The 15,593-nt window shown below is 38.3% G+C and overlaps 1 protein-coding gene across 5 annotated transcripts; it reads right to left on the bottom strand.

The window, feature by feature from the left end:
* Positions 1-419: 419 nt before the first annotated feature.
* Positions 420-13,703, bottom strand: STX16 (syntaxin 16). 5 transcript variants are annotated; one of them, XR_011804588.1, is made up of 10 exons: positions 13,389-13,703; positions 10,986-10,997; positions 9,531-9,638; positions 8,214-8,354; positions 7,521-7,683; positions 6,688-6,779; positions 5,693-5,836; positions 5,084-5,164; positions 3,321-3,511; positions 420-2,796 (listed from the first exon to the last, which is right to left on the bottom strand). XR_011804588.1 is itself a non-coding variant. In XM_027472957.3 (9 exons), exons 1-9 carry the CDS (start codon positions 13,521-13,523, stop codon positions 2,692-2,694), a joined length of 981 nt encoding a protein of 326 aa, XP_027328758.1. In that variant the 5' UTR covers positions 13,524-13,700; the 3' UTR covers positions 420-2,691. The 5 variants fall into 5 exon arrangements, 4 of the variants coding, with proteins under 4 accessions (XP_027328758.1, XP_027328760.1, XP_027328759.1 ...); XM_027472957.3 differs by lacking the exon at positions 3,321-3,511 and having other exon boundaries at positions 13,389-13,700; XM_027472959.3 differs by lacking the exon at positions 3,321-3,511 and having other exon boundaries at positions 10,986-11,030; positions 13,443-13,700.
* Positions 13,704-15,593: the final 1,890 nt, after the last annotated feature.

Genomic DNA, 15,593 nt, shown 5'->3' with positions numbered 1-15,593 from the left:
GGGGAACCACAGGTTCTTGGGAGATGCTCTAGCAACATCGTGCAGTTCCCCGTGGCGTTCGGTAAGCAGTCAGGCAGAGGCTCAGTACAAGCTCAGAAGAATCCAGCAACCATGAAGAGGTCACAGTCCGCAGAACCCTGTGATGCACGCAGAGGTGATTACAGGGCTGGACAGAAGCAGTCACTTGGTTCAAGCAGCTTTTGCTCCTGTAACACCTGAGTAGGTAGCAGCCACTGTTGAAGCCACGATTCTCCTCATGTGCAGTGACTTTTTTGGGCACTGAGGCTACCCCTTCTATAACACTCCATAGAAAGATACTCTTCCAAAGCATTGCATAAGGGTTTATGTTTTAGTTAATCAATAGTTTAGACTGAATTGTAATAAATTAGACATCCAAAGTGATTCAGAAGTCTAGAAGCTTGTTTTGCTTTTTTTTTTTTTTTTTTAATATTCAGCCTCAAATTCTAGCTCAAGTTACACAGGACAATTCGCATCAGAGCTCAACCTCTTGTGCAGTGCATATTAAGAAAGTGTGTTTCCTTTACAGAATTTGGATAGGAAATACATAGCCATTTACCTTAGTGGAGTTAAAATATCACTGTCATTTTAATGGCAACTACAGGAGAAAAAAAAGTCACTGTTTTGACAATATAAATTACATAGTGCTACATAAAGTTTTTAAAAAAACAGGTATTTCATGTCACTGCTGCTTTTATTTAATTTCAAAAAAATTTATGAGACATTAACATCACAAATATTTGCTTCAGGTTATGCTATTAAAAAAAAAAGAGTAATTGACCAATAAGGTTGGAAGTGTTTTATTACTTCTCTGAATTCATTAGCCATGATAAAATGTCAAAAGCACCAGTCAAGACAGAAATAAATAACACGATCTCATGTTAGAAAGTTGCAAATACAGTATATTAAATTATAGCAATATGCTGCTTCACACCAACTGATGTAGACAGCACACTAGGGAGACAGTAGTTTTACTCACGATCATTGAAAAGATCTATTACCAGAACAGGGGAACTGCACGCCCACCTAAAAGCATCGTTCTTTCTTTTACGGATTTATTTTATGAATTTAACCAAGGGCTTGAACTGGCGGTTTTGGAAGTTCAACATCCCCTTTGTCTAGAGGTAACAGGAGTGGTACAAAGCTTTTCACAATAAGCCCAAAAGCCGCAGCTTTCATTTCTTTCTAGTCTTTTCTTTCAGGCTCATTCCTGCACTGAGTCAGTGTAAACCCACATCTTAGGTCCTCCTTAGTACATGGAAGAGACAAGTTCAGTGCAGGTAGAGGAATCCTGTCTCACATGTGCAACATTAAAATCATAATATTATTAAACTGCACTTCAGGGGATTTGAGCAGAACATCTATGCAGCTTTACGGGGAGCACAGCATCAATCAGAAATGAAGGAAATATAAGTTACAGTCCCTTTGGGGAAAAGTACATACAGAAAAGCCATATTAAAAATATTAAGGCAAGGCCTCTACAATTGCACACCACTTCAGGCCTGAATTAAAACATGAATACTCTATTACTTAGATGTTTCTCTAATTTTGCTTTTATGGCCTACAGCAAAAGTTTTCCACTGCAAAAAAAAATAGTGGAAAAAAGGAAAATTCTCTACTGAAGGCCTAGTACATGTCACTTGTATGACATCTATCATGGTCAATAAAAGACCATAAACACGTCCTTTTCTAGGCAGGCATTTGAAAAAAATAATCTTCTGTCAGGGGAAAATGGATGTAATGTATACTGTAGTGAAATCACTTTTATATAAAAAACTAACATTTGGACAGATGCACTGTAAAATAAACATCTTACACAACAACTAAAGTATGAAACATCCAAGACCACTATAGCAGGCCAGATTGTGTAGAAAGCCAAATGGAGAATCTCTACTTTTTAGTTTTAACTTCATCACATCTTTAGTGTAATGGTTGTACTTTTAAAAAAATGTACATGTATATACAATGATCATTCTATAGTGAGGGAAAACATTCCCACGATTACTCAAGCTCAGAAAAAAAAAAGTAATTGTGTTAAATTATGCCAGTGATTAAATCTTATTATTTACAAGATTACATAGCTTTCTGATTCTTAGTGATGATGCAATATCTAAATTAAGATCAGAGGGATTGGATTAGGTTCTGGTTGTTAAACGCCTTCTTTTTCACCTAATTCCTTGGAGTCTGAGTCTGGAAGAAAAGAAATTAAGTCAAACATTTTTATGCCTCAACATATTTTACATCTAGATCAATTTCTGTTATCTAGTCCCATGACTCGGTAACACAGTTTAAATTTGAAGCCTATAACAATTGCAACATAATACAGAAGACAATGCATTATTGTTCACAGTAACAAAGGAATTACTGTACTCACTGGTAAACTTCAATTTTGTAAGTATTTAAGTAACGTGTTTCCAAATACCCCTGGACAAAGAACCAAATTATCCATTTGGAACCATCAAATTTCCGGACTATATATATATATATATTTTAAAACAAACACTTCACCAGTTGCCAAACTTGTACTCTGAAGAATTCTACAGAAACATTGCACAGACTTTGTACCACAAGGGCTTATACATTCAAAGGCAGCTTTCTGGAGTGCAGATCCATCCATTCACATTGGGGAAAAAAGTTCACATAAACTCCAAAAATAAGAAAATTAAGTGAAACCTAGTGTGACTTTACACCAATAAGAACAACAATAAGGACAATTACTATAACAAACAAAATTAAAATAACAAGCATCTTCCGATTCTTCTTTTGATATTGCTCTGCCTATAGAAACAGAAAAGAAAGAGTTAATACTTAGATTTCTGCAAAGCTCTAAGTATGGACTCTCGTTTAATATAATTAAGTACATGTACCTCATTTTCTTTGGTAATTTGACTTTTCATATACAGTATATTGCAAGCAACTCCCACAAAATAACTCTAGTCCAAAGACTTGAGTGAAAATAAATATACACTGAAGTCACATTTATCCATATTAAATAAGAGACTATAAAGAATGCATCCTCATGTTGGTTATGCAACCTTACTGTGAATTCTTCTCAGCAGTCCTCGAGAAGGTCCTATGCCTCCACAGGACATGTGAGCTATACAGAAGAATGATATAATTTGCAAGAACTCTTAGCTATGAGGACTGTGGAAACAAAAATCAAGCAACAAGGTATGCAAAAGTCTGAACAGTAAAAATTGGCAAGATGTTTTAAGTCATTTTGCCAACAGAGCATTTCTATATTATAGCTGGAGGACATTAAAATTCACAATACTTCATTTTAGTAGGCATTTTGGTTGTACCTGATTCAGCTGTGCATTTTCATTTAATTTCAATTAGAACTGAAAGCTTTCATTTTGTTTTGGTTCTCAGTTTTCTGCTTCATTCCTTCTTTCTTCTAACCACCTTTTCTCATCCCTTTCCTCTTTTTCCCAGGGGAATTAAAACGTGGAGAAAACTCTCCAAAAGTCAAATGAAAGTCTCCTAATAGAAACTAAACAAAACAAAACTTGCATTTAATTCCTTTTTAATTAATAAACCTTTATAATTTTAAAGGGAAAAGATATTAATTCTTTTCCTTTATAGCCCTTGTAAAAAAAGATATTTTCATCAGATCTTATAAGGTGGAATTTTTGACTTGAAACTATATAATACACAATCACTGCAGTTATTTTACTTAATTGGGCTTTAAGTATCACAAAGCCTGACAAAGTATCACAACTGATCCCCATTTTCCAGTTGAAGCAGAAATTAATAATTAGTGATTCATAACACCAGACTTCTGGAATGAATTAATTAAATTAATTCATTAATTCAGCACTAGAAAATATAAATATATAAATATAAAAATAGAAAAGCACTTTTCTATGAAAGTGCTATCTAGGTAGTTTACAGTAATTATGCCGATTAAAACAGAAAACTGACATTTATTAAATCGGGATAGGGTTAACAACAGTACTAAAAACAACAGGGTATCTATCTGTATTTTATATTACTATTCAGACATGTATGTTTTCCTTGATAGGTGAAAGAATTTTTATGCTGTACTGAAAACACCTGATCTCCAGTATATATTGCATCAGAAATCCATTGTCTCATCAGCATTCCAAGCACGGGTTTGCTGACAATTCATTAACTACCACTACATAAGAAATAGCATTGATTTCACCTGATTCATTTACTTCCAGTTCAGTTTGTGCAAATTGCTTGCAATTACTTTAAGCCTTGTTTGCCAATGGTCAATGCCTTACTTTAGCAGCCCCCATTTTACTTTTTACATATAAAAAGAATAAACATAGAACTGATTTATTTTGCTTTTCCTCAAGTGACAGTTTTTCCTGTGTATATTTTACAAGTCTGCCACAATATAAAGTTGAATGTGTAGCAGTAAGATGTCCACATTTCCAACACAAACTGTTCTACTTAGAAGTTTTTACATAAATCTCCCATTCTAATTTTTCCAGTAATGGAATGACTGGACTGAGCTGACAAGTCAGAACTTAGCTTAAAATCAGAACAAAACAAAAAAGCCAGCAAAACAACCACAGAAATCTGCGTTCTTCTGCCAATTGAAACTTTTCAGATGTTCATAGTAAACATTTAAAAGCAAAAGGCTGCACTTAACTTCTAACAAATGTCACATGGTAAAAGAAAACATTTTTTCTTCTTGCTGCTCATGCTATTGAGATAACATTTTCGAACTTTAATACATTAACTGAGTGACTGAAACCTAATAGCAAGGTACCCAATATCTAGTCCCCTTTCAGAAGTGCTAAGCTCTCAGAACAGTGCAGTGAGAAGTTGTAGATACATTCCACCAGGTCAGCAACATAAAGACTAAAGCACACTGCCTGGATGCCCAGAAAACTATTTGACATTAATAAGCATGATGTTAACAGAAGTTACATGGAAAGTTCCTACTACAGTACAGTAGGGCATATCGTACTGTACAGCAATCACCTCTGTCAGGGATTACGTATAAATGAAAAGTGACCGAATAACATAATGGCTATTTAATTAAAGATAATTAGATATGCAAAACAGCTTAAATATTCTGTCAGCTTACCTTATGTAGCTGTTTTAAACCCTCTTCAGTTTTGATACATGACTGTTCAACGTTGTAGTCAATTCTATCTAGAACTGTTCCCTAAATGAAATGGAGGGAGAGAATGAGCACCAAGTTAAACCTAAACAAACTTCATGAAAAAAAATATCATTGTGAGTGGCAGGGTAATAATGCTCACAGCAAGCAGCCTGAAACATTCATAGTTTACATAGTTCATTAGAAGACCTAGTTGGGACTTCTCTAGAGGACCTCCTTGCTTAATGCCTAACTTGACCGCTCTGTCACAATCTCACATCACAACCTGTAATTGCCATAATCCTCGCTCAGGTACTTTTGAGTGACATGTTTAACCTAAGCTGAATTTCTGGAAGAAATAACTAACAGAACTCTGTAACTAATAGAACACATGTAGAATGAACAGATGAGTTATTACTTTTTCCTCATTAATTCAACTTCTTACACATTTCAAGCAGAAGAAACTTCGCCTGAATTAATGTGTTTGGAAAAGTAAGGAGTACATGAAAACAGGATATTACAAAGAAAGAGTCTAGAAACCTTAACGCTGCATGGAATCACCCATCTCTTGCTAACATTGTGGTGTTGAGGTACCTGTTCTACTATCATTGCTCCCAGGTCCCTAAATATTTCATTGAGATCGGAGATTGACTGTACAATCTGGCGGATTTCTCTTTCCCGCTCTTCCACCAGTAACGTGTTCTGCTCCACCAATGCTAGCTGGTCATCTGTAAAACCCTGTTGAAATAAAAGATTTGTGGTTTTTAGGTGTTCTAGAGTGAAAACTCTAGAAAAAATTACAGCAATTACATGACCATGACTCAATAATGCAACGCTCCTTTTGGTATTTCAGTGATAGACAACTATTCAAGAAAAATCTTACTGTATTCATAAACCGTTTTAGGTCTACTAATAGTCTTAGCATAGAAAATTTAAGTCTTGCATCCTGCCTAATCACACAAACAACTTGCTTTAAAATAAGATCTGTCCAGTTGAAAAGCACACATTACAGATATGAGTATTTTGCTGCACTATTGGATGGGACATGACAGAACAAATTCCAACATTGCTTAGAAATGCAGCATACCCAAACTCCACAACAAAATAAAACTGAGGGTGCCTGATACTACTGTTCAACATAAGTGCACAGAAACAAATCCTTACTCTGTTACTTGCAACAATTTGTAATACTGAAAATCTTCAGTTAAGCTTTAAATTCACTTTATAGAGTGTCACCTTCCACCAAAACTCAGCATCACACTGACACAATTCTCTAATAATCACTTGTGTATGGCAAAAAGGTAGGGTGATAAAGGACTGCACTGTATTTACAGACCTTCCAGGCCTTGTCAGTCATACAAGGAGCATTCAGTAGCTGCACTGAGTTCCCTCACACTGCAACACTGAGGCTGATGGCACACTTGTCTAACATCAAGAGCAACACTCATTAGGAAAATGCATCACAAATCTGCAGAAATAGAATTTCCATGTAGTTTGGTACTCAGAGTGTAGCATTTTGATATTTTCATACTAGAAGTAAATTAAGAATTTTTTTTGTACTGAATTTGTATAATAATATCTTAACTTACTCTGTCATAAAGCGTATCATCCTCTCCATCATCCATCAGTGGAACTGAAGTGTCAAAGAAGTGTTTGGATCTTTCCTCTCTATTCTTCATGCCTGTGAAAGACAAACTGTGTTGGAGCGCATTGTTTACACACACTGATGTCATTCAGATTTCCTAGCACTTTTGAAAAGTGTGTGCAGGAAGTAGAGTATTTTCCAACTGCTTTTGGAGGAAACATGATAAATATGGGATCTATCTAAAATCTACCTGATAAATGACAAGGAACGTCTAAATTCGAATTGTCACATAGGCTTACTATTTAACAAAGCATAACAAATTCTAGCACGCTTACAAAACACTGATTAAGCCAATAGTTTTAAGTCATTTCATTCCATGAAGTTAAAAAGATTTTGAGTAAGCTAAGAGCCTTAAAGTGTGATCACTGGGCTGTTTTCTAACAGATTCTCTCAGGAACATCCCTCTTCTAAATTGTGATCCTCAGTTCCACCTACACTATTTACACCAGGGCAATTAAAGTATTTCATCTGAAGAAGATTTTTTTTTTTTAACAAATCAGCTTACTTTACTTTGCCAAAAATAGAATTGAACACAATGTTAGACTTTAAATAGGATATTCCATTCTTAATCTGTTTGCTGATGCACAATTTTAATTTATCACAGACCATCTTTTAAAGTTTAATATATCATAAACTCCCAATCTAATATAATCCTGGTGGTCCTGTAACCATCACTAACCAAACTTTAATGTACCTTCCCCAACAAGAAAGTAAGTACACCTTAATTAGTGCTTTGCACAGAAAGTACCCATGCATTACTGTATCTCTTATGCTTACGTTTGAGATAGTCAGACTGTGCATGCCTGAAGTTGGTGGATAGGTCCTGAAGGGACTGTGCTAGGGAAGACACTACATTCCTGAGAACACGTGCTTCTTGTTCTGTACAACTACGTGACTTGCTCTGCAAGACCTGGACTGCTCTCTGACACCTGTGAAATAACTGAAAAAACAATTCCATTAGTATAAAAAAAGATACAGCAACACATGTGCTTTAAATATCACATTGCCAAGTTCAAAAGACTAACACTTTTGACCTCTAGAATTTTAAAATGAATTTCTTATTGCCCAGTGCAATGTTTAAAAAGGCATGGAAATACAGAAAATAGATTAACAACCTAAATCTAACAGGATAGAGTTACAGAGGCACTTCTGATCAAGGGCATTTTCTTCATCATAACTGTTTGGACTGGAAGTCATATAATACATATGTGGATTTCTGTGAGGTAATTGTAAACGTGATTTAATTAAGTCTTCCAATCCTATTCCAAGATAGAAAAGCAAACAAGCAATTGACTCATTGAAAAGTTCACTAAGATGGTAAGTGCAGTACCTAGCATAAGAGCCCAGGACTTCTGGCTCACTCTAATAGTGACAAGAGAAGAAATGCTTTATCCCAAAGAAACTGCTGCCTTATCATGATATGCATTACAGATATGTCATTGTTGATTCAGAGACAAAAGCGGTCTGTACCTGTGTGATCTCTTGGGTTGTTATTTCTATTGCACGTTCTTCTTCACTGCTGTCATCCAGTGTTGGTCTGTTTAGATGTTTATCATGAAGACTGGCTAATTCTTTCATCTTCTGTTTAACCCTGGCAATATCATACTGAATCTAAAACAGCAAACCCAACAATAAAGAAAGGGAAGTGACTAATATTTCAGGGGAAAGGGTTCAGACAAATGCTACACAAAAATAATGAAACAAATCTTTAACAAAAAGCAGACCAAAGATCACTAAAAAAGACACAAAAAGCTGTCTTAGTAACTGAAAACACAAGAGTATGAGTTTGCTATTTTTAAACCTCCTCTTGTTAATCTAAGAGAAGACGGCTGTTTTCAGATATTCTCCATTAAGGCGGAGTTAATATATTTATCATTATATAATTTAGTAAGAAAGGTTTAACCAACTTCCAAAAACATAAATGAAAATTCAGGTTACACCTTCAACTCTGTCAAACATGCTACAGACTAAACTTTACAGCTTAACTTAAATTACTTGCTTTCAAACTAGACACTACAATAGATCTGTAAAGACAATTACTGTCCTAGTAAAAAAAAGGAGACTGATCACCTTTCTGAACACGCAAACTGATGAGCTGACCTGTTTGAGATTTTAAAAGGATTTTCTGAAAGTCAAGAAGAACTTCACACTCCAAATGCTGGAAAAGGCTTTTAATTGGATGCCTCCAGAATCATTCCCTCATATTTGTCCAAATATTTCTGTAACTTACAGCTCATCTGTGCTACACACGCAGGAAAACCTCTCCTGCTAAGATACTAACGCTTCTTGTTTTCAAATAGTAAAGTGCTAATCTATGTAACTGGATTCCTCAGTGAGTTCAAAAAAAGACTAAAGAATATGCTGAAATTTTTGTACCCTCCTTTCTGCGTTTATATCTGAGAAGAACTTTGCTTTGCTGAGAGCTTTAGGACTTCCCCAAAGTCTCAAGTCTAAGTGCTCAGATACAGCACGACTACTCTAATGGCCCAGGTATACACAGTGCCAATACTGGGCTCCTGTTGATGACACAAATCTAGTCCTCTGCAATCTCTGCTCCTAGACAATCTCCCTTTATTTCACCTGCAATATATCTTTCAAAACAATAAATCACAGCTCACCTGATATTTTCTCTAAACAGGGGTGTCAGAAGTTAGAAAAAGTGCTTGCTTTAATCTTTCTTCTAAAACCACTTCTATCATAAAAGTTACAGTATTGGTAATGCAACAGACAACACAAACAAACTCCTACATGAGAAAAAGTCAGGACTGCATTCGCCATTCAACTTACTTCATCTGCTCCATCCACCCATTTGGGAGGTAAGCGTTTCGTTACTCCAATTGCTGCCTCAGGATCTAGACTTATTCCTGATACCAGTGCCATACGATCATCAGCAAGCTACAAAAGATACAAGAAATATCCTTAAAAAGAGACAGCAAATCAACTTTACTCACACTAGATGCAAATCTTTGACAAAAATAAATACTTGTCTGCCTTCCCTTCCCATTAAAACCTCAAAAATGTTTGCACACGATGCAAGTATAATCATGCTCCAATTTTTCTAATGAGCTCTCCCATATACTAATGATCTATACTCTCCCACTTCCTACAGGATATGAAAGTCAGGGTAAATTCTTCACAGATTTTCAAGGAGAAGAGATGTTATTGCAGTGAGAATTCGAGTAATTCTTGTACTGGTACATTCATATTAGGAAGTGATTCACAGCCAACAGAACCCTACCAATGGTTTAGCATGGTTCATATTGGGCCAGACAAGTCTGACGATCTCATTTTGGAAAATCTCCAAATAAAGATGTTTTACATGTCCAAGAAGTAAACTTGCAGGAAAATGGGTGGAATAATTCTCAAAAAGATCCAGGGACTGTCAGAGAGTAAAATAAAACAAGGTGCCAGACAGCTTTCACACCGCTTTCCATTGATTCATAGTGGTGTTGGGGATGGGGAAAAGATGAAAAAAAAAAAAAAAAAAAAAAAAGAGTAAAAGAAACCTAAAATCGCAATTAATAGTAGTCTTAATTTTGAGTAACTCTGGTGCCACAACACTTAGTGCTGAGGCCATATCTGCTCAGTCATCTTCCTCCTCTGAGGGGAAAGCAGGAAAATGGATAGTATAGATTTTTTTTTTCATGTTGTCAGTTGAAGCAAGCTTTGTAACTCCAGAGATTAGATGTCTTCATTTATCGGAGACAGAAAAAGGTGTCATCATAAATGACACCTCTTACGACATACCCAATTACTTCACTGTTTGTTCTCAGGGAAAGATTTCACAAAAAAACTCTTCCTAGTTCTCTCAGATTTCTACTTTTCCCATATTAGATTTGAAATCTCTGCAGTCCCCCACCCCTTTTAGAAACCAACATTTATTCCTTCCTTAACAGTGCTCTCTTGAAAGCCTGTTGGTTTTTTATCTCTGGCATTGTTTCCTGACCAAAGTTTACATAATTTATGCATAGCATAAAATATTGTCAATAGTTTCACTGTACTGTGTCCCATATGCATATAGTAAGTCAGACTAGTTTATGCATATATATAATACATATAAATACTATAGCATTATTTCACAAAACGCTCCTCTTCTCTATGCAGCCTCATCCTTCTACTGTATACGAAGACACCCCATCCTGTATCAAGAGACTTAATGAACTTGCAGAATAAGAAAAGGGACGTTAGCTCAGTTATGTATGCTTGATGCACCATGACAAAATAAAATGTGAAAAACAATACCTCATCCAACTCCTGAAGCAATTTGTGGATCCCATCAGCCCCATCCAGTTAGAGACAGCAAAAAAATAAAAGAAAAAAAAAAGAGACATAGGACAGATATAGTATTTTCTCAACTGACGATATCCTAGGCTTTTTATTTATTAAACATGATTGTTTACAAAGAACAAAACAAATTGACTTAAAACACTATTCAATAGAAGTTCAGTATCATGATACATTTGAGTAAGCATTCTGCTTGGTGTACAAACTTTTTTTTTTGTATTTCAGCTGCTTGATTAACAAAGAGAACGTAAGAGATCAGGTTAAGAACCCGCTTGATTTCCACACTAGCTGCACAGTGAAGTATCTACTTACTAAAATTTCAAATTGAAAATCTGCAATACACTGAAGCATGACAGCAAGGGTAATTGACTGTAGTATTTAACATCCACTGGTGATTTAGGTTTGACTCTGATTGGAGGATCCACATACAGACTTCAGTAGGACATTTATTGGTAAGCATCCCAGTTATCACAGGTTAAAACAGACAGCAAATGATGAAAAGCGAAAGCACACACAGTTTCTGCTCATTCATGTATGAACTTCAGTTATGCTCTAGTTTCAGATACCATTAGTTTTATGTGCATCCCCAAAACCCCCAAAGACTAGCATCTGCACCTTTGTAACTCATCACTCCTTGTAGCATAGGGGCTGTGTGTGAGCACTGAGATCTAAAACAAGGACAAGTACTTGAGGTTTAACAAAGCAGCAGGCTTCAATCAATGGCCTCTTTTATCCTATACCAAGATCTTGAAATATTACCATATTGTCACAAATGCTATTTTGATTATCTGAGTTTAAGGAGTTGTTGACTGTCAGCATGAGAATGCATCTTCCAGGACAGAAAGCAGTTTTTGACATACAGCTCTCATAATACAGGACTTTTCAGGAGAAGCCTAGAGAATGCATGAAGCTAAGTCAAAGTACTATGCGCCAGAATTAGCAACATTGCCGTGTACACAGGGGCTCTCCTCTGGAAATAACACCCAAAAGAAAAAGTAACTAGCTAACAGTGATAAGCACCTTGGAAACACAAAGGTGAAGAGCTCACAGTACCACCTTTACGCTTCTTGCCATGCTTGTAGCAGGGAGCTGCTACAGACTTCTGTCCACCAGAACATGGCTGAGCCACTGACTCATCTGCTTGACAAGGCCCTAACAATTTCCAAACACTTCACTTTGGTTATATTTGAATGAGCATCCTAGAAAATGCTTCAGTTTGTATCAACAAAGACTGTAAATAAACATCTTACACGAGTGCTAAGTGTTACTGCACTCGCTGTTGAGTAAAAGTAGTTTCGCTGCTCAGCAGCCTGTAGGCAAGTTCCAGCATCTCTTTCCATGTAGAATCAAAAATTTCAAGGATCAAAAAATGATATTGGCAAGAAAAATTACTGAGAACCAAATGCAATGCCCAATGAAGCACACGTAATACATATCACTACTCATATTTCCTGGTCTGTAAATGCAATTGAATGTATAGCTTGTATAGAAACAGGTGTAATACAATTAAAAAATAATGAAATGTTCAATGGCAGCTCATCAGTTGAAATAAGTTTTGCAGCATGAAGCACTGCTTTTACTAAAAAAATGCTTTAATGGGAAGATGAGAGTGCCAACAGATACTTACTGGAGGCTATTACAAATGGTAAGTTTGAGGAACCAGCTTTAAAAGCCAGTAAAGCTGAGCTGCCAGGCTGTTTCATTACTGCAATCAACAGCGTTCAAATACCCTTCAAATTGCTCTAAGGAAACTGCTTGTTTATAAACACCTTTTTGTACTTATTTTGTAAAGAATTATTTCAATAACTCTGAACCTTTCAAAGCAACCTTTAACTTTTAAGATTTCCATCCCAGTGTGACCAGCTCAAAACTTAGACAAAGCCACACAAAGTGCCACAGAACAAACAGCTTTCTGAGGTTTCTGCTCAGAGGGATCACACTAGAATCTACTGACACCCCCGTCACAGATGAGATGACTTTGGGTATTACTTGCATTTGGGGAAACAACAGACATCGGAACAAACTATGGGAAAAGTCAAGCAACAAGAGGGACAGGTCTACAGTACTGCATTGGACGGTGCCCACGCTGCAGCGGATAGAAGAGCTCTGCTCTGTGAAACAAAGCAGTTTTCTTTCCCCACTGGGGAGACAGTGGGAAGAAAAAAAATAAGCAATGGACAAAAACCTCATGGCAACACCGCCGTGAAGGTATTTGGATTAAGCCCAGAGCCAGGCCTCTTCTATTCGCTTTTTGGGGCAGGGGAGGGGGGGGAGCAGCACCAGGGGGGCTCGGTGGGGGTGTGGGGAGAGGGACCCGGCTCGGCTCAGCACGGAACGGTAGGATGAAGGGAGGAGACTCACCGCAGCAGCCATGCTACGTGAACTCAGAGGGCTGGAGGAGCCGTAACTACTCACTTGCTCGGCCAGCAGCTGCCGGCTCTGCACCGCCTTGTTCCGCAACAACAAGAACGCGTCCGTCAGGCGCCGGGTGGCCATGGTGGCCTCCCGAGCCGGCGCACCCACCCCTCCCTTACCCTCCCCTCCAGCCCCGGGGCCGCTCGGCGCCTCACCGCCGGGCCCTCGGCCCCGGCCCAGCCCCTCAGAGGGCCCGGGGAGAGGCCCCCGGCACCGGGCGCCGCCGGCCGCTGGCCGCGGCCATGCCCCCGGATCCGCCGGCAGCGGGGCCCGGCCCGCTTCCGCGATGTGCAGCGCCCGCCGCCCTCCGCCCCGCTCCGCCCGGGCCCGCAGGCCGCAGCAGCAAGGTTCCGGCTCCCTGCCGGCTCCCCCACACAGGGGAAGGGAGCAGAAAAAGCAGAAAGCCTCTAAATGAGCCCAAACAGCTGGGAAGTGACCCCTCGCACACGGCTGACGCCACCCCAAAAAGCTATGGTGGGAGTGGTGAGGGGTGTTAGTGCCTTGTGGTGATTGCCGCCTCAAACAGCAGCATCCGTCTTTCCACACCTGTCACCAGGTTCGCTGGGTGGTGACAGAAAATGTCTCAGCATAGAGAAGACCTAACGTTTCCAGAGAGCTTCCAGTTAACTTTGTACATTTGCTGCTTCTCACTGCCCGATGCATCTCTAACAGGAACAATTTTGGTTCAAAGCATAACACCATGACCATTTTGATTTGCCTCTTGCCCCTCACTTTTTTCCTCTGAGTCCCCAACATCACCCCAAATTTGCTTTGCTTTCAGTGAAGTCTGTATTGCCCAAAACAAACAAGCAAACAAAAAACTCACACAGGTCTTTATGTCAGCTCAGACCACTGAAAAATCAGTACATTCTCCCAAAATAAACACACCATTTAAAATGACAGCATTCGGTTTGACTTTCCAAAAGAGGCTTTTTAATAAGGCTGTGGCTGAAATTATTATTATTTTTTTTTTTCTCTGCTTTTTGACACCTCAGTGCTGGACAGCCTGGCAGCTGCTCACCCCTGACACGAGCTCCTGCTGCTGCCGGCGCCAGGCCCGTGCTGATGGCTTCCCGATCTCTGTGGTCATCACATCAGCCATTCCCTGGGGCTGTCAGGGCAGCTGCTGCGTGCTGGTCACCAGGAGCATCTCCAGCTTAAATTCTCACCAGAAAAATAAAAAATTAGTATTTACACATATGGAAGGAACAGTGAGTATAATCACAACCACATTTTCTGGAAGCATTACCCCATTTTATCTAACCGCCTGGACAGATTTGTACAATGAGAAATAGAAAGAAGTATCCCTTTGCTGTTGCAAGACATTTTGGGAATTTACTTGAGCAGCCCTTCTGCCTCAGTGGGAGAGACCAAAACTTGGAATTTAGCAAGGAAATAAGCTCCAGCCTTACAAGGATCAACACATGCATTTCATTTTTCGTGGTCTGGTGAAATGTGTTTTCACTTTGGCTGCCTTACAGAGACTTTAAAAGTATATGTATATACTTCATTTCTTCATGCTAATTTTTAATCTACTGTAACAATTTTTTATTCTATGAGAACAGTTTCAGCTAATGATCCTCCAACCTTCTCTTGGCATCACTACTGTGGCTATAAGTTGAGTGGAATTTCGTATGCAGCCAGAGGTCTCCCACCAATCTTTTGGTTCTGGCTGCCTACACAGAGAAAACTGGTTGGAATATCTCATTTAGCAACAATATCTCAATTTAGCAACCGTGTGCCTGATGGGATGCCTTATGCTCCTAATGTGCTGGAAGTTGGTGCGCACTGATCATTTGTGTCTTTACTTCCTGATTTTTGACAGCGTAAAAGGTTTTGAATGTTGGGAAGGCTGGGAATTGAAGCAAAGGGTATAAAAAGTGTTTGGGAGCAGTACACAAAGGGATAAAACTCTGTAAGGAAGGAGTCCAGACCTAACTCAGTGAATAACCACTTCAAAGTGGATATTAGGAATAAGCAAAGGGACTAGAAGGAATGGAAAAAAAGATTAATCAAAGAAAACTACATCTTAGAAGTTAGGAAGTGTAGGCATAAAGGGAAATTTGCCAGAAGTAAAGCTGTGTTAGGCCTTGCAAAGGAAATTAAAACAAATAGTAAAATGTTCTTCAGGCATACAGACCAGGAGATGAA

This window comes from Anas platyrhynchos, chromosome 21 (genome assembly GCF_047663525.1).
Source record: "Anas platyrhynchos isolate ZD024472 breed Pekin duck chromosome 21, IASCAAS_PekinDuck_T2T, whole genome shotgun sequence".
Lineage (NCBI taxonomy): Eukaryota > Metazoa > Chordata > Aves > Anseriformes > Anatidae > Anas > Anas platyrhynchos.
Note: the sequence above shows the minus strand (reverse complement) of the source record. Positions and strands in the feature narration are given on the sequence as shown.

What these genes read in the sequence shown, in the direction of transcription:
- STX16 (XM_027472957.3), bottom strand. Translation starts at nt 13,523, where the DNA reads ATGGCCACCCGGCGCCTGACGGACGCGTTCTTGTTGTTGCGGAACAAG. An exon ending in ATGATACGCTTTATGACAGA is followed by an intron (nt 5,837 to 6,687) that starts GTAAGTTAAGAT and finishes TTATTTCAACAG; the next exon opens with GGTTTTACAGATGACCAGCT. An exon ending in GTTTAAAACAGCTACATAAG is followed by an intron (nt 2,797 to 5,083) that starts GTAAGCTGACAG and finishes CTGTTTCTATAG; the next exon opens with GCAGAGCAATATCAAAAGAA.